General features: G+C 46.8%; 1 protein-coding gene across 4 annotated transcripts; it reads left to right on the plus strand.

Annotated features, from left to right (window-relative positions):
• Positions 1 to 21,715, plus strand: KIF2C (kinesin family member 2C). 4 transcript variants are annotated; one of them, XM_012775961.2, is made up of 21 exons: positions 1 to 208; positions 1,430 to 1,524; positions 4,341 to 4,442; positions 4,621 to 4,669; positions 7,745 to 7,867; positions 8,849 to 8,971; positions 9,528 to 9,628; positions 10,200 to 10,295; positions 12,581 to 12,635; positions 12,723 to 12,885; positions 15,373 to 15,463; positions 15,724 to 15,787; positions 15,865 to 15,956; positions 16,516 to 16,658; positions 17,454 to 17,658; positions 17,767 to 17,877; positions 18,752 to 18,819; positions 19,190 to 19,295; positions 19,391 to 19,504; positions 21,330 to 21,453; positions 21,603 to 21,715. In XM_012775961.2, the coding sequence occupies exons 1-21, from the start codon at positions 139 to 141 to the stop codon at positions 21,683 to 21,685; spliced, it is 2,178 nt and encodes a 725-aa protein (XP_012631415.1). In that variant the 5' UTR covers positions 1 to 138; the 3' UTR covers positions 21,686 to 21,715. The 4 variants fall into 4 exon arrangements, with proteins under 4 accessions (XP_012631415.1, XP_075853812.1, XP_012631416.1 ...); XM_075997697.1 differs by lacking the exons at positions 1 to 208; positions 1,430 to 1,524 and adding an exon at positions 3,782 to 3,805; XM_012775962.2 differs by lacking the exons at positions 1 to 208; positions 1,430 to 1,524 and adding an exon at positions 3,808 to 4,177.
• The last annotated feature ends 1,165 nt before the right edge of the window (positions 21,716 to 22,880 follow it).

Raw genomic sequence — 22,880 nt, forward strand, 5'->3', positions numbered from 1 at the left:
CGATGACGTCACGGGGGCGCTGGCGCGCGGGATTTAAACTGCGGCGGTTTACGCGGCGTTAAGGCTTCGTAGAGTTTGCAGAGTTGTGCTGGTTTAATTTTTGGCATTTCGCTTTTCTCTTCCCGGCGAATCCTCCGAATGCCCATGGACTCGTCACTTCAGGCCCGCCTGTTTCCCGGTCTCGCCATCAAGATCCAACGCAGTAATGGTGAGGAGCGGGGTCCAGAGGCCAAGGGAACCCGTGAGCGGTGAGACGGCCGCCCCCAAATGGCAGGCCCTTGAGTCACTGTTGGGTTTTTCTCCTACCCGACCCCCTCCCATTCCCCCACAGAGTTCAGGTCTCTGCACTGTCATTCTTTCCTGCACAAGGGTAGTGACACCTGAGCTGGCAGTGGGTCCTTTCTTCGCCCTTCGTGGTGGGCGGAGCTACTCCACGGTCATTGGACCTTCCAGGGAAGTTAAGGCTTCTAGATTCACTTCCCTTCCAAAATTCTCCCCTGAGACTGCCCTACCCTTGCGAGGACCTCGGCTTCCTGGCATCTCTACTCTACAATAAATACTGCGCGGTTGCAGTATGTCAGGCACTGGATTCAGGGTAAACCAGACAGACAGGATCCCTCCTCGTGAGGAGCTTGTAATCCAGTTCTCTCTTTTGGTTAAGCAGCTACTGCAGCTCTGGCAGGTCTAATACATGTCATTAGGAGAACAGTCAGACATGACTGGCAGAAGTGAGTTTAGGAAAACCCGAGGAGGCCAGATTCTCAGTGCTGTGTTGAAGAACAGTTCACCTAAGGACTATAGGCACTTACTCGCTCAGGCATACCTTTTTCCTTTTTGGGGGAGGTGGGGGGAAGGACAGTCTCACTCTCTCGCCCAGGCTAGAGTGCCACAGCATTAGTCTGACAACCTCTAACTCTTGGGCTTGAGATCCTCCTGCCTCAGCTTCCTGAGTAGCTGGAATTACAGGCGTGTGTCACCACACCAGGCTAATTTTTTCTATTTTTAGTTGCCTGGCTAATTTTTTCTATTTTTTTTTTTTTTTTTTAGTAAAGACAGGGATCTTGCTCGTGCTCAGGCTGGTTTCGAACTCCTGACTCAAGCAATCCTCTCTCCTCAGCCCCCCCCCCCCAGAGCTAGGATTACAGGCATAAGCCACTGCTCCCAGCCTCCAAGCATACCTTTATTCCACTGTAGACTCTCTTTTGAATGGGGATGAATCCTATCCCATGCAGCTCGATTTTAAGACCTTTCCCATGCCCACCTCACTGTGGAATATTCTAAAGGTGAAGCCTTTATTTATCTCTATGAGTGTGAAAGAAAGGCAGCTGCCCCTTCATTCAGGTAAGCTCCACATTAGGAGTCTCTGTGAGATCCTAAAAGTAAAGTCCCCAGGAAACAGATGGGTAACTCTGGTCTTTTCATACTATAGGCTTAATTCACAGTGCCCATGTAAGGACTGTGAACTTGGAGAAATCCTGTGTTTCAGTGGAATGGACAGAAGGAGGTACCATAAAAGGAAAAGAGGTAGGTTCTAAGAGAGTGCCTCTACCACATTTAACATCATCTTACATAAAGGATCTGTGTGAAAATAGAACCCTTGAGAGCCTAGTTTCTGATGCTGTGTTATTCTCCTTAATCTTAAAAATGGTCCTTTTTGGATGCACTGGGTTTTTATTTAGATTTTATTTAGTCAGGCCTATTCTAAGTTGAAGGAATCAATTCTTGTGTGTCTGTAGAAAGCAAACTGCACAGAATCCTAAAAGCTTGCTTACCCACACTAGGTTCTAAATGCACCCTACCTGTGATATCAGGTTGGGAAGCAAAATCAATAACCCAGTTGAAACAAAAGTATGTTTCTGAAATACCAAATAATAAGGCAACTTGTGATGAATGACACAGATAAGTAGTGCTAGAAGAGATCAGAGATGGAAACTCGCTAAGGATGGGCTGAGCTGGGCTTGAGGGGTAGAGCATAAAGGCTTAGCTGAAGCAGTGAGATGGCACACGTGGGTACTAGTGAAGAAACCGGCCACCAGCAGTGGAGGGCTCAGAATGCTTGGCGACAGCAAAAATGCTGAAAAAGGAGGGTCTTCATCTATGGTGCTAAACTATTTAGATTTTCTTCTGTAGATAGTGAGGTGCCTAAGAAAGATTTTGAGAAGAGATGTGAATGGGCATTTATGTTCCAGAGGCATTGTGGTGTGGTGAAAAGGTCACTGGGCTAAGAGTATGAAAACCTGGATTCTTGTCTGTCTCTGCCACTACTTTGTGTTCTCAGGCCTGTTTCTACCCCTCTTAGAAATTTAGTTTCCTCAACTATAAAGGGAGATGATGATAATATCTGCCTTACAGGGTTGTTGTGAAGACTTAAATCCTTTTCCACTGGTTCTAAAATGTAGGGACAGTGTGTTGGGTGCTAGGGATGCAGAGGTGAATAAGATAGATCCCTGGACCCTCTTTGATGAAGCTTACTGAGATAACACATGTAAAGGGCTTGCTTAGCATAGTGCCTGTGGTAGGTATGCTGATATTTAGGTGGTATATTTCAGAAATAAAAGGATTGAATGCTTTTTTTTTTTGAGACAGAGTCTTGCTTCGTTGCCCAGGCTAGAGTGAGTGCAGTGGCATCAGCCTAGCTCACAGCAACCTCAAACTCCTGGGCTCAAGCAATCCTCCTGCCTCAGCCTCCCGAGTAGCTGGGACTACAGGCATACGCCACCATGCCCAGCTAATTTTTTTTTCTATATATATTAGTTGTCCAATTAATTTCTTTCTATTTATAGTAGAGACGGGATCTTGGTCTTGCTCTTGCTCAGGCTGCTTTCGAACTCCAGACCTCGAGCAATCCGCCTGCCTCAGCCTCCCAGAGTGCTAGGATTACAGCCGTGAGCCACCACGCCCGGCCTAAGATTCCTTTAATAACTACAATTAGTAGTTATTTGTGATTTGTTTTTTGTTTTTGCTGTTTGTTTAGAAATATATCTCTTGTTGGATCTCACTCTAGCTCAAATATTGTCTTTAGAATAAGGTCCACATTTCTTAGTGAGACTCTATTCCTTTTCAAGATCTGACCCTAATTATCCTTTTTCTTTGTACCACACACTCTTCTAAAGTATGCTGTACCCTAGCAAATGAGTAGCTCACCATTCTAACTGTGTCTAGTACCTTGCTGCCTTCGCAACTCTTACTCTCGTTCCTTCTTCCTGGGATGTTCACCTGAATCATCAATGTAAGAATCAGTTAATGTTAGAGTTAGAACTCTGGTCTCCAGTGTTTATTCTCTCTGTAGTTTGAGGGTTACAAATGGGAGGAGGTATGCGTACTAAGAGTCTGTGGCTATCTAAGAAATGTGGACAGATGTGTGGTTACTGAAGTACTTGCCAGCTTTTACGTTCAGTGATTATAATCTTCACCCCATTCTGCTTTAATTTCTACCCCTTTGTGCTAACGACTTTTCTTCCCCATTAGAATTTGAGCTCTCTGAAGGCAAGGCTGATATGTCTTAATTCATTGTTGAATATCTTCCCCCTGCACGCTGCTATCTTTCTGATGCCTAATAAATGTTTGAGTAAGCTAGCCAGTAAATATAGGTTGCATATCCAGGCAATAAAGCCCTCATCCTGGAGTACATGCTTCAGTTCTGTCACATTTTGAAATACAAATACCCAAGCTGGGACTAATTTGGTGTGTTTGAACCTACTGTGAAGTTATGTTGGTGAAGTTTGAATTGTTCCTAGAGGATTACAGGACTCTGATGATGTAAACCTAGAATTGTGACCTCACTGTGTGAGTGAGCAGGAAATAGGTAAGGCATGAGCATGAAGCTGTAACTGGGGAAGAAGTTTCTGGGCCCAGTAGAAAATGTAGGTAGACTTAGGGTTAGGTAGCAGCTGTTGGGAACTTGTCCTTGCCCATAAGATCCTGAAGGGCCTTCCGTTTTGACTATCACCAGACAGTTAGAAATTGTTTTCTTCTCTGTGTCAGCTAGCTAGAGGTGCTCAGGGGGCGGCTGTGCACAGCAGGACTCCACTGCCCAGCAGAACAGTAGGGGAGCCAAGTGGCCTAGATCTCCCGTGGACTACCTGACTGCCTGCCTGTCAGCCTTTCTCTTCACCTCATTCTCATCATTGACATCTACTGTCGGCTTGGAAATCAGAAACCCATATCCATCTAGATGGTAAACCATTACTAAGGAGTAACTATTTGTTTTATAGCTATTCATATTGAGTAGAACTTAAAGTTGGTAGTTTGAATCTATTAATAGAAGTAGCCTTGATTGCAGAGATGTATTTGGATTGAACAAGCTATGTTTCACTGAAACTTTCACTTGCTCCTTGCAGGTTGATTTTGATGATGTGGCCGCAATAAACCCAGAACTCTTACAGCTTCTTCCCTTACTCCCAAAGGACAATCTGCCCCTGCAGGAAAATGTAACAGTCCAAGTAGGTGCCTGTCTTCTGGCTGCAGTTACTGCCCCAGAGGATTCACTTTGCTTATTGACTCTTTGCTGATTTATTTTCTGGGACTGCCTGTGACTTCAGCACAGCTTATGGGCCCAGGTTAGGCCCTTGAGAATTAACATGAGCCATATATATTGTGGCGGTTTGTTTTGTTTTTCAGAAACAAAAACGCAGATCAGTCAACTCCAAAATTCCTGCTCCAAAAGAAGGTAAATGGATTTCTACTGGCTTGTTGTCATGGAGTTTGTGTCAGGAATGATGTCCTTGGGGCTCAGAGTTGTGGAAGCTGGGGAGTAGACTCATTGCTCCACTTTAGCAGGTGGCTTCTATGTGGGCTGAGTCCTGCCCTATGTTTCAAGTGTCTTTCTTTTTTTTTTTTTGACAGAGTCTCGCTTTGTTGCCTAGGCTAGAGTGAGTGCCGTGGCATCAGCCTAGCTCACAGCAACCTCAAACTCCTGGGCTCAAGCAATCCTCCTGCCTCAGCCTCCCGAGTAGCTGGGACTACAGGCATGCGCCACCATGCCCCGCTAATTTTTTTTTCTATATATATTAGTTGTCCAATTAATTTCTTTCTATTTATAGTAGAGACTGGTCTCGCTCTTGTTCAGGCTAGTTTCGAACTCCTGAAGGGCATACCAGTTCAGTCTTGCAAAAAGGTCTGCCAGGTGGACTGAGGGACCAAGCATAGGGCATGGGCAGTTTTGGGACATGAATTATCTGAGTGGTAATGAAGTACCACTAAAAGGTTGTAAGCCTAGGAACCACGTAGCCAAATAAGTGTTTAGGAAGGCCACAGCCAGGGCCTGGGGGTTAGGGTAGGGGAGAATAACCTCAGTGTTCCGTGGTCTAGGAGAAGGCTGGGCTTTCTCTACAGATGTATTTGTTATAAACCTACTTCGGCTACTTGATGAACTGTGACTGTAGGGGGTGGCTGTAGGTATCAGCTGTTCAAGAAACCTGCCTTATTATTCAGAGCCAGTTGAACCTCGAAAGCTGGTGAGCCTTCACGGCTATCCAGGCCCAGGAGTGATCACTGCTCTTGCATGATCAAGCTACCTCAAGGACCTAGAGAATACTTGGCTGGAGCTTCAGGTTCTGGGGGCCCTGGGTAGATGTGGTGCCATCGCAAGACTGAGCTGGGCCTGGATGGTGTGCTAGCCATGGCTTGCTAGGTGCACCATAAGGGCCTGCAGGAAGGGTGGGAATGGTAGCAGTCCCATTCCATATGCATGTCCTCAAGGGATATTGCCACAGCTCATTTTAATGGGGAAAAAAATCTTCAAAAGTGTGTATGCTACTAAATAGTATAAATAAAATACAAGATTATAAATCATTAGTGAAATAGGAAAAATTATAATAATTCATGCTCTTTATGAAAAGTAAGGATTACATATAGCCATCAGCCTAAACTTATAATACTTAGGAATTCAGTACAAGCTGGTGTTTGCTTCTATGATACCATGTGTTCTGTTTACAAATTTATGACTTAATGTATTTTTTTTTGACTTAATGTATTTTATAGGTGATAAATTGTTTCTCTTTATGAAAGGAAACTATATAAATGGGTAGAAATTGACAAGAATTCAGGTATAACTCAATTGTTTCTCTCAGTTTAGCATTCTTTTTATTATTTATTTTTATTTTTTTGAGACAGAGTCTCGATCTGTTGCCTAGGCTAGAGTGCCCTGGTGTCAGCCTAGTTCACAGCTCCACAAACTCCTGGGCTCAAGCGATCCTTCTGCCTCAGCCTCCCGAGTAGCTGGGACTACAGACATGCGCCACCATGCCTGGCTAATTTTTTTCTATATATTTTTGGTTGTCCAATTAATTTCTTTCTATTTTTAGTAGAGACAGGATCTTGCTCTTGCTCAGACTGGTTTCGAACTCCTGAGCTCAAACGATCCTGCCTCAGCCTCTCAGAGTGCTAGGATTACAGGCGTGAGCCACCACACCTGGCCTAAGCATTCTTTAAGATTCTAGAAAATCACTGTAACTAATTCCATGGGTTTCTGATGATGTAGCCTGGGCTTGTAAAACTGTGGTCCCCAACCTCTGGGCCATAGATGGGTACTGGTCTCTGCCCTGTTAAGGACCCAGCTCTGCTGTATACTGCTCCCCAACCCCTACCAGTCCCTAGAAAAATTGTCGTCCGTGAAACTGAGGAACCAGGGGGCCACACAGCAGGAGGTGAGCAGGGGTGAAGGGGCACAAGTGAGCACATTTACAGCCGCTTCCCATCACTGGCATCACCGCCTGAGCCCTGCCCAGCCCCCACTTACCCAGTTCTTCCCCAGGGAAAATGTCTTCCATGAAACTGGTCCCTGGTGCCAAAGAGGTTGAGAACTACTGCTATAAAGCATCCTGGGGCAGTGGAAAAAGCCCAGACTCTGTAATCTGACAGCTGGGGGTTTACATCCTAGCTCTGGCACTTACCAGTTGAATGATGTTGAAAGAGTTACTTAATGTCTCTGAGCCTTAATGTCTTCTTTCCCGAGATGGGAAGGGTAATGGTGACCTTCAAATGTTTTTTGTTTTTTGTGTTTTTTTTTTTGAGACAGTCTCGATTTGTTGCCCAGGCTAGAGTGAGTATGGTGGCATCAGCCTAGCTCACAGCAAGCTCAAACTCCTGGGCTCGAGCGATCCTCCTGCCTCAGCCTCCCGAGTGGCTAGAACTACAGGCATGCACCAGCATGCCCGGCTGATTTTTTCTATATATATTAGTTGGCCAATTAATTTCTTTCTGTTTTTAGTAGAGATGGGGGTCTCGCTCTTGCTCAGGCTCGTTTCGAACTCCTGACCTGGAGCAATCCGCCCACCTTGGCCTCCCAGAGTGCTAGGATTACAGGCGTCAGCCATTGCGCCCGGCCCAAATGTTGTTTTGAGGTATAGGAAGATTGTTTATACATTGGTAGTAGGTACTGCTGCTGTTAAGATTAATAACACTTTTTCTCAAGGATTTGGATTAGGTCTGTCCTTAGAAATGATTTCAGGTTAGCTGTAGCTCCCTCTATTTACTCATGACAAATACTCTTGTGGGAGATATCTTTGTCCTCAGGAGCTCCTGGATTTGCAGAAGGTAGACAAATAAATTTTGGGGTACTTCGTCTTTCTAAATTTTCCTTTACTTGGGTAGAAGGAATGTGGGGGTGGGCTCCTTTCCTACTGGTGAGGACCCATCTTACCTTGTGCAGAGCCTTGGAGGTTTGTCCCAATCACCCTCTACCCGCCCCTATTGGCCCACTTGATCACATTGCACTGACTGGCCGCTGCCCTCGGTCCTCCAGGTCTTCGAAGCCGCTCTTCTCGCATGTCCACTGTCTCAGAGGTTCGCATCTCCACTCAGGAGAATGATATGGAGGTAGAGCTGCCTGCATCTGCAAACTCCCGCAAGCAGTTTTCAGCTCCCAGTGAGTATTGAGGGTGCTCTTCCTGTTTGGGATCCTGGAGCAGGCTCCTCACATATTACCCTGTCCCTGTGCTGGAATAGTCTAGGATTCTTTAACTCCACTTAATTGAAATATAACATATATACAGAAAATTGTACATAGCCTTGAGTGTATAGTTCAATGAATTTTCACAAACTGAACCCACTCATGTAGCTAATACCCAGATCAGAGAATTGCCAGCACCCTAAAAGTCCCTCTCAGGCATGCTTCCAGTCTCTAATCCTCCCAAGGATGCCCACAATCCTGACTTCTAATAGCATAAATTAGCTTTTTCTCTTTTTACACTTTATATAAATGGAATTTTAAAAATATTTTTAAATGAATTGTTTGTCTACCATTAATAGATTTTATAAAGTAGATGCAAATTTTATAAGACATGTAACCATTACACTTTACATATATCAAATTCAGCCCTAAAAGGATGGAGATAAATAAAAAGGTCATGACCAGGTATGGAAAGTAATGAGGTGTTGTGGATTGCATCTTTCTGTATTGAATCAATATGGTTAGGTGTTGCCCAAGTTCCCTGTCACTCCTGGCTCTTCAGTCTTTGCTCCTGTTAACTGCTTGGGTTCCTGAAGCTTTGGAGAAGTGAGAAAAGCCTGTCTTTTCTCCCTAATGGGTAAAATGGCTTGGCCTGAGAACCCATGTTTGCGTCAAGTCTAAATAGTTTGGGCCTTCAAAAGCTTTTCCCTTCATAGCAAAACACATGCTGAGCTATTTACACACCCTTTAAGATAATTTGACCCCAGGAGCCAGCCCTTAGAGGCTTGGTTGAGTTCACGGTGTGGTCTGAGGTGAAGGGAGAGCCCAAGCTCTGCGTGAGCCCTTGCTGAGCTGGCAGGCAGTAGCCCTTCTCCTGGTCCATGACCTGCTGGGCCTTAGATGAGGACAGCTGGGGCATACCTGCCTGTTTCTCCAGTGACTCTTGTCCCCCGACAGCTGCCCCCCCTAGGCCCTCCTGCCCTGCAGTGGCTGAAATACCATTGACGATGGTCAGCGAGGAGGTAGAAGAGCAAGTCCATCCCATCCGAGGCAGCTCTTCTGCAAACACTGGGACCTCAGGTAGATAACGATGGGCTGTCTGCTGTTTTGCTCCTAGTGCAGGGCTGATAGTTAACATCCTGTTCTAAAGCTGGCCTACCTTAGCACTTGGGTATGAGCCCTGTTTGTTGCATGTGGGTATGTTTTCCTGCAGCCATGGAAAGATTCACAAGAGGTGAAAGATTGGGCAGAAGCCCTTTGATGTTCAGGTATTGGTACAGCTAAGGTCTTGGCTGGCACCTGAAGAACAGCTCAGAGTGACTATCAAAACCAAGCAGGGACTGTCTCATCTCTTTTTGCTTGTTGAGAAAATAGCCAAGTCAGAGAGAGCTTCAGTTAGAACTGGAGTCCTCTTATCACTACTCTGACCTCACATTGGCCAGATGATTACTTTGTGGACTTGTCTATCACAAGAGTCAAATCTATTGCTTTTCTTTATGTATAGTGATTTAAGAGTAAGGATCTGGAGAAGGCCAGTGCCTAGGAAAGGCCCAGTACTCAGTAAAAAGGCCAGAGAAGAGCAGGCTGACCTAGACTGGTAAGAGAGTGGGCTTCCTTTTTTTCCCCCTCCCCACAGTTCGGAGGAAATCATGTATTGTGAAGGAAATGGAAAAAATGAAGAACAAGCGAGAAGAGAAGAGGGCCCAGAACTCTGAAATGAGGATAAAGCGAGCTCAGGTACCTTTCTTGGGAGATTTAGGGTGAGGGTTTTTAGACAGGCATCCTTAAATGATCCTGTAGGCAACAGAGATACACTTAGGCCTCAGCATTTCTGAGGCTCCAGTCTGATACCAAGAAATTTAACTGGTTTCTCATCAGGATTCAGAGAACAAATAATTCAGAAATTTTTCTGAAAGGCCCTCAGACAAGAAATATTTAATGCTGATTTTCCAGTGAGCAAGCCACATGCTCACATGCAGTGGCCAGAGGGGCTGCTGGGTACAGTGTGTGCGTTGAGAGGCAGTAGAGTCTCCTTAGCTGGGTTATTTGCTGTGGGGAAGCCCAGCCTGCTACTGTGCCTCCTAAGATGTGGTGCTGTGGCCCTAGCCCCCGCTCCTAGCGTGTTAGTGCATGCCTAGGCCTCCCTTGCCAATCTCTATTCTCCAGGGCTTTGTACTTGGTTTCTCAGCCTAGAGCAAAGGCAAGGCTTTGTCAGCTATGAAGGGTTATGTGCATACGAAGAGCTGTTGTTGCCACATAGCACTGACCATCTTAACAGTCTGTCCTTTTTCGCTCTTGTCTTAAACAGGAGTATGACAACAGCTTTCCAAACTGGGAATTTGCCCGAATGATTAAAGAATTTCGGGCTACTTTGGAATGTCATCCACTTACTGTGACTGATCCTGTAAGTAAATCCAAAAGACTTCTATCTCTCTTCCCTGAGTAAATGTACAATTGAGGGACAGAAAGCTTCTCTTATTTTTTTCTTTTTCTTTTTTTTTTCCCCCACAGGCTTCAGTCACTACCAAAGAAAACAAACTTCTCTTTACAGGAATGAGAGCATGCAGGAATCTTCACTGACCTTTGAATTTCTTGTTCGTTTCTTTTTTTTTGAGACAGAGTCTCACTCTGTTGCCTGGGCTAGAGTGCCGTGGCATCAGCCTCGCTCACAGCAACCTCAAACTCCTGGGCTCAAGCAATCCTTCTGCCTCAGCCTCCTGAGTAGCTGGGACTACAGGCATGCACCACCATGCCCGGCTAATTTTTTCTATATATTTTTAGTTGACCAATTAATGAGTTTCTTTTTTTTTTTTTTTTTTTTTTTTTTTGAGACAGAGTCTTGCTTTGTTGCCCAGGCTAGAGTGAGTGCCGTGGCGTCAGCCTAGCTCACAGCAACCTCAATCTCCTGGGCTCAAGTGATCCTCCTGCCTCAGCCTCCCAAGTAGCTGGGACTACAGGCATGAGCCACCATGCCCGGCTAATTTTTTCTATATATATTAGTTGGCCAATTAGTTTCTTTCTATTTATAGTAGAGACGGGGTCTCGCTCTTGCTCAGGCTGGTTTCGAACTCCCGACCTCGAGCGATCCGCCCGCCTCGGCCTCCCAGAGAGCTAGGATTACAGGCGTGAGCCACTGCGCCCGGCGAGTTTCTTTTTCTTAATACACTTTGGTGGGCTGGAGCTAGTGAACCCAAATGGGAGAGTCTAATCTCTACAAACTGGCCCCACCCCCACTGTCATAAGTTGGCTAGATTCTTTTTTTTTTTTGAGACAAAGTCTTACTCTGCTGCCTGGGCTAGAGTGCCATGGTATTAGCCTAGTTCATGGCAACCTCAAGCTCCTGGGCTTAAGCGATCCTCCTGCCTCAGCCTCCCAGAGTGCTAGGATTACATGTGTTAGCCACCGCGCCCGGCCTTAGATTCTAAATCATGAGGCTGGGCATGGTTGCTCAGGCGGGAGGATTACTTGAGGTCAGGATCTCAAGACTAGTCTGAGCAAGAGCGAGACTCTGTCTCTACAAAAAATACAAAAATTAGCCAGGTGTGGTGGCTCGTGTCTGTAGTCCCAGCTACTCGGGAGGCTGTGATGATGCCACTGTACTATAGCCAGGGCAATAAAGCTGGACTCTGTCTTCAGAAAAAAAAACAAAAATAAAAAAGAATCATGGGCTGGTCCAATGGTAGTAGATTATCAGAACTTCTTAACATTAGTGTCACTAAAGTTGGTATTCAACCCCCCCACTGCTAAATATGACTGGTTTTTATTAAAAAATAAATAAATAAATAAGAATCATGAAAGGAATGCTGAAACCTTCTATAGGCTGCAGTAGGATGAGAAAACTGAGAACAAAATCCATTGCTACCTTCTTGTACTCTGGAGTAGCTAATGGGGAGGCAGGGGTCTTAATGTTAGATCTTGGACCCTGACTGGACCAGATATGGTATTGGAAGGGAGGGGTTCTTCTGGACAAGTTTTCTGTTGACTGAGACAAGCATCTTGCTCTGTGCCCTGGCTAGAGTGCAGTGGTGTCATTGTAGCTCACTGTAACCTCCAACTCTTGGACTCAAACGATCCTCTTGCCTCAGCCTCCCAAGTAGCTGGGACTACAAGCACAGCTACCACACCTGGCTAATTTTTCTTTCTTTTTTTTTTTTTTTTTTTTTGAGACAGAGTCTCCCTTTGTTGCCCAGGCTAGAGTGAGTGCCGTGGTGTTAGCCTAGCTCACAGCAACCTCAAACTCCTGGGCTCAAGCGATCCTCCTGCCTCAGCCTCCCGAGTAGCTGGGACTACAGGCATGCGCCACCATGCCCGGCTGATTTTTTGTATATACATTAGTTGGCCAATTAATTTCTTTCTATTTATAGTAGAGACGGGGTCTCGCTCTTGCTCAGGCTGGTCTCGAACTCCTGACCTCAAGCAATCCTCCTGCCTCTGCCTCCCAGAGTGCTGGGATTACAGGCGTGAGCCACGGCGCCCGGCCCAATTTTTCTATTTTTTTTTTTTTTTTTTTTTAATGCAATTTTTCTATTTTTAGTACAGCTCTTGCTCAGGCTGGTCTCAAACTGCTGAGCTCAAGTAATCCTCCCTCAGCCTCCCAGAGTGGTAGGACTACAGGCGTGAGTGAACAAGCCTGCTTTTGATATTGCTCTGACCCTTTACTGTTGGTTGCTTCCTGTCATCCTCTTGCAGATTGAAGAGCACAGGATATGTGTCTGTGTTAGGAAACGCCCGCTGAACAAGCAAGGTAAGCCCTGTTCAGTCAGGAAGAGGCTAGGGGCTGACTGAGGGTCTGTGTCCAGGGAGCACCCACTGAAATACTTTCCTTCTGCAGAATTGGCCAAGAAAGAAATTGATGTGATTTCCATTCCTAGCAAATGTGTCCTTTTGGTACATGAACCCAAATTGAAAGTGGACTTAACAAAGTATCTGGAGAACCAAGCGTTCTGCTTTGACTTTGCATTTGATGAAATGGCTTCCAATGAAGTTGTCTACAGGTTAGTTCTTTGCCTCTTTTTCCCCCTTCCTTGTGCCTTGCCTCTTTAATGTGGGATGTTGTGGTAGCACTGCTCAGAGACATGCTGAATTCTGAGGCCCTTCCTGGGCTCCTCTCATGTTGGAGCTCTGGCTCCTAGCCCCAGGAAGGCCCATTTGGGGCCTACCACATCCCCTTTTGCAGCTCTCAAGGTCTATCCTCGAGTGGATCATGAGAGAGATATTACCCATTACACTGAAGCGGGGCTGGGCAGGCTCCAGGGGTTCTTGCAGTGTCTTATGTGGTCTCCCCATTTACCTACCGGGCTTAGTAGACTTGTGGAACTCCAGATCTGCTCTGTCCCAAATGACACCCACTAACCTCATATGGCTATTCAAATCTTAAGTAAAAGTTAAATAAAATTAAAAATTCAGTGCCTTACCCACATTTCAATTGATTAGTAGCCACGTGTGGCAGTGGTTACTGTTGGACAGCACAGAAGAGAACATTTCCATCATCATGGAAAGTTCTATTGGACACTGCTCTAGACCAGAGGCTGACAAACTATGGCCCATAGGCCAAATTTGGCTCATGACCCCTTTTTTTTTTTTTTTTTTTATTTCGGCATATTGTGGGGGTACAGATTTTAAGGTTTCAATAAATGCCCATTTCCCCCCCCGCCAAAAGTCTGAGTCTCCATCATGACCATCCCCAGATGGTACACATCTCACTTATTATGTATGTATATACCCGCCCCCCTCCTCCCTCCCCCCTCCCACCTGCCCAATACCCTATTACTGTAGTACCTATGTGTCCACTTAGGTGCTGTTCAGTTAATACCAGTTTGTTGGAGAATATATCTGGTGCTTGTTTCTCCATTCTTGGGATACTTCACTTAGTAGTATGGGTTCCAGCTCTAACCAGGAAAATATAAGATGTGCTATATCACCATTGTTTCTTAGAGCTGAATAAGTACTCCATGGTATACATATACCACATTTTATTAATCCATTCTTAGATTGATGGGCACTTGGGCTGTTTCCACAGCCTTGCAATTATGAATTGTGCTGCTATAAACATTCGAGTGCAGGTGTCTTTTTTGTAGAGTGTCACTGGATCATTTGGGTAGATGCCCAGCAATGGGATTGCTGGATCAAATGGTAGATTCACTTGTATCGCTTTAAGGTATCTCCATATTGCTTTCCACAGAGGTTGAACTAGTTTGCAGTCCCACTAGCAGTGTAGGAGTGTTCCTCTCTCTCCGCAACCACACCAGCATTTATTGTTTGGAGATTTTTTGATAAAGGCCATTCTCACTGGGGTTAAGTGATATCTCATTGGGGTTTTGATTTGCATTTCCCTGATAATTAGAGATGTTGAGCATTTCTTCATATGTTTGTTGGCCATTCTTCTGTCTTCTTTAGAAAAATTTCTGTTCAAGTCCTTTGCCCACTTTTTAATGGGGTTATTTGATTTTTTCTTCCTAATTTTCGTGAGTTCTAAGTATATTCTAGTTATCAGTCCCTTATCGGATGCATAGGATGCAAAAATTTTCTCCCATTCTGTAGGTTGTCTGTTTACTTTCATGACTATTTCTTTGGCTGTGCAGAAGCTTTGTAGTTTGATCATGTCCCATTTATTTATTTTTGTTGCTGCTGTGATTGCCTTTGGGGACTTCTTCATAAACTCTTTGCCCAGGCCGATGTCTAGGAGAGTGTTTCCAACTCTTTCCTCTAGAGTTCTAATAGTTTCATACCTTAGGTTTAAGTCTGTTATCCAGCGTGAGTTGGTTTTTGTGAGAGATGAAAGGTGTGGGTCCTGTTTTAGCCTTCTACAGGTGGCTATCCAGTTTTCCCAGCACCATTTATTGAAGAGGGATTCTTTTCCCCAGCGTATGTTTTTGTCTGCTTTGTCAAAGATTAGATGGCTATATGAGGATGGTTTTATATCAGGATTCTCACATCTGTTCCACTGGTCATGACCCCTTTTTGTGTGGCTCTCAAACCAAGAATAGTTTTTATGTTTTTAAAGGGTTATGTATAAAAAAAAAAAAAAAAAGATGTGATGGAGACCTAAGTGGCCCATGAAGCTCAAAACATTTTAGATCCCTACTTTAGAGGGTTTCCCCTGATCTTTGTAGTGTGTAGCAGCTGGAAGTTGGCTGCTAAGCGCAGGCTTTCATCCCATGTCTCTGGGGTCAGGGAGGGGCTAGATGGCTCAGAGTGTGGGGCCATCAGCTCACGCCTGGCAATCCAGCATCCCCTCCACCACCACCACTAGTTGGTCAGAGGTACTTCAGATTCATAAGTGAGGTTAGGGTCCCAGCTGACCCTAACCCCACTTATAGATCTCCCTCTAAGACTCCTGTCTGAGGGAGCAGAGGAGTGCTATTCTTAGGAGGAGGAATTGAGGGCCCTAGGAACTCTGCAGTAGACTGGTAGCAAGACCATGTTCTTGGGAGCACATTGGGGAACAGATACACTCTTCCCCTTTTCATCCTTTCTCCTAGGTTCACAGCAAGGCCACTGGTACAGACTATCTTTGAAGGCGGAAAAGCAACTTGTTTTGCATATGGCCAGACAGGAAGTGGCAAGACACACGTGAGTATTTCAGACCTAGTAGGGAGAGAGCCTTCCCACTGGGCCTTCCTCTGAAAAAGAAGACAACGAGTTTCTTGCAGAAAGTCTCCTTGGTGCAGATTCCCCATCTCCAGATACTCTTATGGTGCCAGATGAAAGAAGGGGCCTTAGCAAGTCCATCCTTCTGGCTTTGGTGTGGCCTGTTGTGGTGATGGAGCCAGTAGGGCTCTGGGCTAGGCCAGAGACTCTTTACTGTGGTCTTCTTCCCCTTCCTTTTGCAGACTATGGGAGGAGATCTCTCTGGGAAAGCCAAGAATGCATCCAAAGGGATCTACGCCATGGCCTGTAAGTAGTGTGTTCTGCCGCATCAGGGTTGGGCACAGAAAGGCAGGTTGCTTACTTAGCCAGGTTCTCTCCCTCAGCCCGGGACGTCTTTCTGCTGAAGAATCAGCCCCGCTACCAGAAACTTGGCCTGGAAGTCTACGTGACATTCTTCGAGATCTACAATGGGAAGGTAGCTGGCAGAAAGCCCCTTGTTTGTGCTGTTGGGACCCCTGAACTTTCTAAAACCTTGAAGTTGGCTAGAAGTTGTAGAAGGCAATCAACCTGTTAGCTATCAAGCCTTTGATGGGCCACTCTGTCTTGGTCTGTATGAGATTTTATCCAACAGTGAGATGGCACCCAAGCTCAACATGTATGAAGGGATAGTCCTCAGGGCTACCCCTCAGGAGGAAGGTTTGCTTGTGTGTGCCATTATTAATAGGATATTGTGTGCTAAACACTGTTCTAAGCACTTTTCTTGTCTCAATTTTACAGATGAAAAGCAAGGCTAGAGTGGTTAAGTAACGTGCCTAGTCTTACAGCTAGTAAAGTTGTAGAGTTGCATCAAACTGAGGCAACCTGGTTTAGATCCCAAGTGCATTGCGTTCTGCTAATCTGAGATCTGTCAGCCCAGATTCTGCCTTTCCTGCTCTTGGTCCTTGTCTAAGCTGGGGCAGGCTCTGTCCGAGGGAAGAATTGGGTGGGTGCCTGGTGCCTGATGACATTTGCCTTACACCCCCTGCCTGGCACAGCTGTTTGACCTGCTCAACAAGAAGGCCAAGCTGCGTGTGCTGGAGGACGGCAAGCAGCAGGTGCAGGTGGTGGGGCTGCAGGAGCACCTGGTTAACTCTGCTGATGATGTCATCAAGATGATCGACATGGGCAGTGCCTGCAGGTCAGAGTCTGGTGAGGGGAAGGGTCTCATGCCTGGTTTAGGTGTAAGGTCTTATTCTGAGCCCATTTCTGTTTCCACAGAGTACTGTTTTCCCCCTGCTTGGCAAGGGCTGTAAAAACCTTTGCTTTAAGAGGGGTATCAGTGGGGTAGATGATCCAGGGCCAGAGGCTCATGGAAACCAAGTCAAAATATCTTAAATCTAACCAAGGCAGGGATTATTTGCAGGCTGTTACCCTAAAGACATGCTTCTTGGCTTCTGTGGGCTTCTCCTTGCTTTTCCTTCCCTTTTCTCTGAGTCTGTTCAGGGCTGGAAGTAACGGGGCCATGGTTCCTCTGTACAGAAGTGGGAACTGCTTTTCCACTGGGGCCCTAGGCATGGCACAGTGGGTTGCTCGGCAGCTATGGAGTTCCAGGGAGGGGGATGCCCTCTGTGAGGCCCTGAAGTTCTGGCAAGTAGTTCATGACAGCTCCCTCTTCCTGTGCCCTTTAGCAGAGGCAGCTCATCCTTCTCCATGTACTTATAGGCCCCCAGGTCTGGCCAAGGCCCCAGCACAGAATCCAGCACTGATTTGCCTGCCAGGAAAATGTATTAGGTCCAAAGCTATAGGGAGAGCTGCTTCCAGACAGCATGGAAGTCTGGGACAGAAAGACACAAAACTTCTTAGAGTCCTGACCTAGGTCCCTCCCTTACCAGAGAGCTTACTGCTATGGACTGGGGTGGTTTGGACTCTGGGGTGCCACAGAGGCTGGTGACCCCAGAAGCCCATAACCTGTCTTTATCCTCCTTTGCCATAGGACCTCTGGGCAGACATTTGCCAACTCCAACTCCTCCCGCTCCCATGCCTGCTTCCAGATTCTTCTTCGAGCCAAAGGGAGAATGCATGGCAAGTTCTCTTTGGTGGATCTGGCAGGGAATGAGCGTGGTGCGGACACTTCCAGTGCTGACCGACAGACCCGCATGGAGGGTGCAGAAATCAACAAGAGTCTCCTGGCGTTGAAGGTAGCAGGGGCTAGCTAGAAGTGGATGGCCTGGGGAGCTGCTAGGAAAGGAGGCAGTGGTCAGCTCGAGGGGAAAGAATGGACCTCAGTTGTTCCTGTTGCCCTACAGGAGTGTATCAGGGCCCTGGGACAGAACAAGGCTCACACCCCGTTCCGAGAGAGCAAGCTGACACAGGTGTTGAGGGACTCATTTATCGGGGAGAACTCAAGGACCTGCATGGTGAGTAGGGTCTCTTTGGAGATGGAGTTACTTTCCAAGGAGACATTTAGTCCTGTCCCTGAGCAGGAGGCTCAATACTACTGGCTGCCTGGGTTTCCAGACTCTTACTTGACTGGGCTTCTATGCCTTGCTTTTCCATACCAGCTTCCTCATGGCCTACCTAAGCAGGGAGGAAAGGATCTACCCCCTTTACTATGTGTAGGTGCAGCTGTTGGTTTAGGGGAAGTCATTTCCCCCTTCCTGGTAAAAAGTAAATTCTAAAATTCAGAAGGTAGGCCTTTGGGTTAGCAGGAGAGAGGGAAGTCCTTTTCCATGACTTCCTTTAGGTTCATTGGCTCCCAGCCTAGGAAATAGCCTGAGGCATGAGGCTACATCCTTGAATGACTTCTCCTTCCCTATTTTGTCCCCAAGCCCTTCTAGGTGAGTTCTACCAATCCTTTCCTCCAGGGCATGTTCTCTTCCCTACCTTCGGGGTTGGGGGCTTTTAATGAGGAAGGTGGGGTTTTCTGACTAAGCTCTAAACTCTTCTAGCTGAGGCATTATCCCTTGTCCTGGGTGAACTGAAGTCTCAGCAGGATCCACAGAGCTTTGAGATACGACGCTGGTAGCAGGAATGTCTCAGGAAAGGGATAAAGTGGCAGAAGATAATTCAATGTACCTTTGAAAGCAGGACACCAATGTTTAAGGCACATTAATTTGCAGTGCCCATAGGGCAAGTTGCCTAGCACAGCATGGGTGCTCAGTGAGTCCTCCCACCAATATCATGTGGGTCTTGGGGGCTCGAAGAGGCTCCTCCTAGAAGCCATTCGGGGACAGGCTATATAGTACCCTCACCCTTGATTCTCAGCCTTTATCCACTGTGCTTCTTTTGCAGATTGCCATGATCTCACCAGGCATAAGCTCCTGTGAATATACTTTAAACACACTGAGATATGCAGACAGGTACTGGTGCCTACAGCCACCCAGGGTGAGGGCAGAACTGGGGAAGGGAATGGCAGTGAAGAGAGGGGAGGAGGCTTTTGGGCCTTATTTCCTACTGTATATTCTTCTGTGTGACTCTGAATCTGAGGCTTGGGAGTTCAGCCATGATACCAGGTCTGTCCTGGTACCCTTGGGGCCCTGGTGGGGAGTCAGCAGTATGTAAGGGTCTTTTCCAGTCCAGCTCCAGTTTGTGCCATCTCTCCTTGGCTTAAGGAAAAGTTGCTGCTCCATCCTTTTGGAGCCTTAACCCTCACAGCCTGAGTGGCACCACACTCTTGTGGCAAGTGCCAAGGGGGCTGCTGTGGGATCTGACACATTCTTGTTTCTTCAGGGTCAAGGAGCTGAGCCCCCACAGTGGGCCCAGTGGAGAGCTGCCAACCCAGATGGAAACAGAAGAGATGGAAGCCAGCTCTAACGGGAACTTGATCACAAGCAGTGTAAGGGGCAGGATAGGGACAGGTGAGACAGAAATGTGCCCTGCTGAGGTGGGAACTGACCTACACAGTTGTGTCTCTCTTCCTGGCCCCCTTAGTTCTCCAAGGAAGAGGAGGAACTGTCTTCCCAGATGTCCAGCTTTAATGAAGCCATGACGCAGATCAGGGAGCTGGAGGAGAGGGCCGTGGAAGAGCTCAAGGAGATTACACAGGTGGGGAGCTGGCCCTGGCTGTGGGGGACTGGACAGCCATCTCAGCTCAGCCCTCAGAGTGCTCAGTGCCGTTCCTGGAACATGACCTGGGCTTGCTCCCATGAGTTTTCAAGTTGGGATGGCAAGAAGAGCCCTCTACACTAGCACTCCTTAATTCTCTGCCTGGGCAGCTGATTGCCATAGCTTCTTCAGCCTGGCACATGTAGGCTTTCCTGCACCCTCCTAGCTGGAGCTAGTCTCACTTCTCCATGATTGAGGGTCTAGGGGTGACTCATATGCAGAAATCTTGTCTTATTCAGTGACTGTTCCAGTTCCTATGCTGAAACCAAAGACCAAAACATCAAGTGTAGGTAATAGGCCCCCAAGTAAGACTTGAGATGAATCCTGACTCTTCTATTCACAAGCTGATTTCTTTGTGAAACTTATTTAGCCTCACTAGGCCTGTTTCTTCATCCCTAAAATGGGCAAGACAAGATGGTTGTATCTGACGATTATGTGATAGGCTTATAAAATATCAGCATATCTAAACCTAGGTATTCTGGTTTTTTTTTTTTAAAAAAAAGCAAAATAAATAAATAAAGCATCAGCATAGTGGCCATGTGGTCAGTGTTTAGTCAGTGGTAGGAGCTGCTCCTCTGGAAGAGCAAGTAGGGGGGAGGCAGAGAAGGGCGTCCTAACACAGTGGGGCGCTCAGAGGATTGCAGGGTGGAAAGGAAGAACCTGGGGCACATGTAACTGGGGAGAGATTGTGAAGGAAGAGTGCTTAGGGGTATGGAGGTTTGAAAGGACATGGCACTTCCAGGATGAATGAGAGGTTCACTGGTCAGACCAAAAGGAGTGGGCAGGTGATGGAGGGAGATTGAGGCTATGGACAGGTCAGCAGGGATCTGATGCTAAAAAGCCTTATATATAGTTTATGCCAAAGGCCTGGACTTTTTATTTTGAGGGCAGCAGAGGCATTCAGAGGGAGTTAAGCAGAGAGGTAACATGGTCATATCAGAACTTTAGATACATCCCTGTGGCCACCACATGGAACTTTGCTTTGGGAGCTTGAGGAGAACAGGCAGAAGCAGTTGGAAGACTGTTGGAAAGAGTTCAAGAGAGATGTTGGTGCCTAGACCAAGGTGTGGCCATGGCCATGGATTGGAATGAGGGCATAAGATTCAAGAACTATTTAAGAATCCTTTAGGGAGTAGAATTGGGAGGATTTGGTGACAAGCAGGGTAACAGAATAAAGTCACTCAGATTTCTGGTTTGTGCATCAGGACCATAATGCCATTCATCTGACATGGGACAGGGCTGAGTTTGGGGTAGGAAGAGGATGGATTCCAGCTGAAGGTTTCTCCTGGAGAAGAGGGTCAGGAGGCAGGCTACAGGCCATGGACAGAGGCATGGCATCTGCGCAGGCATCTGCAGTGCAGATGGTAGAGGCCCAGGAATTATTATTATTATTATTATTTTGAGACAGAGTTTCACTTCTGTTGCCCGGGCTAGAGTGCCGTGGTGTCAGCCTAGCTCACAGCAACCTCGAACTTTTGGGCTCAAGCGATCCTTCTGCCTCAGCCTCCCAAGTAGCTGGGACTACAGGCATGCGCCACCATGCCTGGATAATTTTTTATATATGTATATGTTTAGTTAGGCAATTAATTTCTTTCTATTTATAGCAGAGACAGGGTCTCGCTCTTGCTCAGGCTAGTCTCGAACTCCTGACGTTAAGCAATCCACCCACCTCGGCCTCTCAGAGTGCTAGGATTACAGACCAGGAATGATTTACTAAAGTGGTTTGGTCATTATTGAACTGACAATGTCTTCCCTGTTGTTGCAGCAAGGACCAGGCTGGCTTGAGCTATCTGAGATGACTGAGCAGCCTGACTATGACCTAGAGACATTTGTGAACAAAGCGGAATCTGCCCTGGCCCGGCAAGCCAAGCACTTCTCAGCCTTGCGAGGTGAGTGTGGCTAGACAGGGTGCAAGTGGATGATGGGTGGCCTCTGCTGGCTCCTGGGTGACTATAGGTGATAGCAGTTCTGCCTTGAGTGAATGGGAGCCTCTCCGACCCCGACTAACCCCATGTGTACCAACAATCCTTCCTTCCAGATGTCATCAAGGCCTTGCGCCTGGCCATGCAGCTGGAAGAGCAGGCTAGCAAACAAATAAGCAGCAAGAAATGGCCCCAGTGACGACTGCAAATAAAGATCTGTTTGGTTTCACCAGCCTCTTCCTATCCCTCCTCTGCAAACTTTGGGCACCTGGTGGGTCTAGTCAGCGTCTGAGCTGGGAAAGGCTTTGGTAAATGCCACATTATGGGGGCATCAGGATCCAGGGCAGCTGGGGAGGGGGTCATAGTGACACGGGACACTACTTTCCTTTTCCTCAGTTGTCCTCAAGGGAGCAAGGAAGAAGGAGTTTTTAGTTAGCCATTTGCATTGCCCTTCCCTCCATCAAGAGGAGAGTGCTCTCTGGTGTATAGTTTCCCCTTGGGCAGCATCCTGCCTGTGTGGACTGGCTGCTGGTGGAGGGCTCTCAGTGGTTGTTCTGGCTCTAGGGAGAGAGAAGGAGCCTTTAGTCTAGCTCTCAGCTGGCTCTGGCCTAGCTTCCACTCCTCTGGTCTGACCACTGCTATGTCCTGTACTTTAAAAAATGTTTCTTGGGAACTCTTCCTTCCTTGCTGTTTCTTGAGGCCCAAGAGGATCCCTATACTGTTTTTTGTTTTATGTGTTTATACATTGTGTGTAACAATAAAGAAAGAGGGAAAAATATCCGCCTTTTGAGTGGTCTGTGGGAAGGGCTTGGGATGTGTCTGAGCCTTCTGGGACTAAGAACACTACTACAACTTTGGCCCTTGGGTAGTGCCAATTCCATAGCCACAACTGCTCTTCCAATGACACGATGAACACTCCAACCTGTGACTTTTCAGTGTTTATTAGATGCTTACTAGGCTCCAGGCCTGCTCATGGGAATAGGAACTGTAAGTAGAAAGATGGCACTGTCTGTTACAGTCTGCTCGAGGCCCCTTAAAAGATTCTGTCGGGGCTGGGAGTGGTGGTTCACACCTGTAATCCCAGTACTTTGGAAGGCCAAAACAGGAAGATCGCTTGAGCCCAGGAGTCGGAGACCAGCTTGGGCAACATAGCAAGACCCCATCTCTACTACAAATTTAAAAATTAGCTGGGCATAGTAGATCACACCTGTAGTCCCACCTACTCAGGAGGATCACTTGAGCCCAGGACTTTGAGGCTGCAGTGACAACTGTCCGCACCACTACAATCCAGCCTGGGTGACAGAGCAAGACCCTGTCTCAAAAAAAAAAAAATTCTAGGCCAGGCGCGGTGGCTCACAAATTGACCAACTAAAAATATATAGAGAAAAAATTAG

Source organism: Microcebus murinus, chromosome 2 (genome assembly GCF_040939455.1).
Source record: "Microcebus murinus isolate Inina chromosome 2, M.murinus_Inina_mat1.0, whole genome shotgun sequence".
Lineage (NCBI taxonomy): Eukaryota > Metazoa > Chordata > Mammalia > Primates > Cheirogaleidae > Microcebus > Microcebus murinus.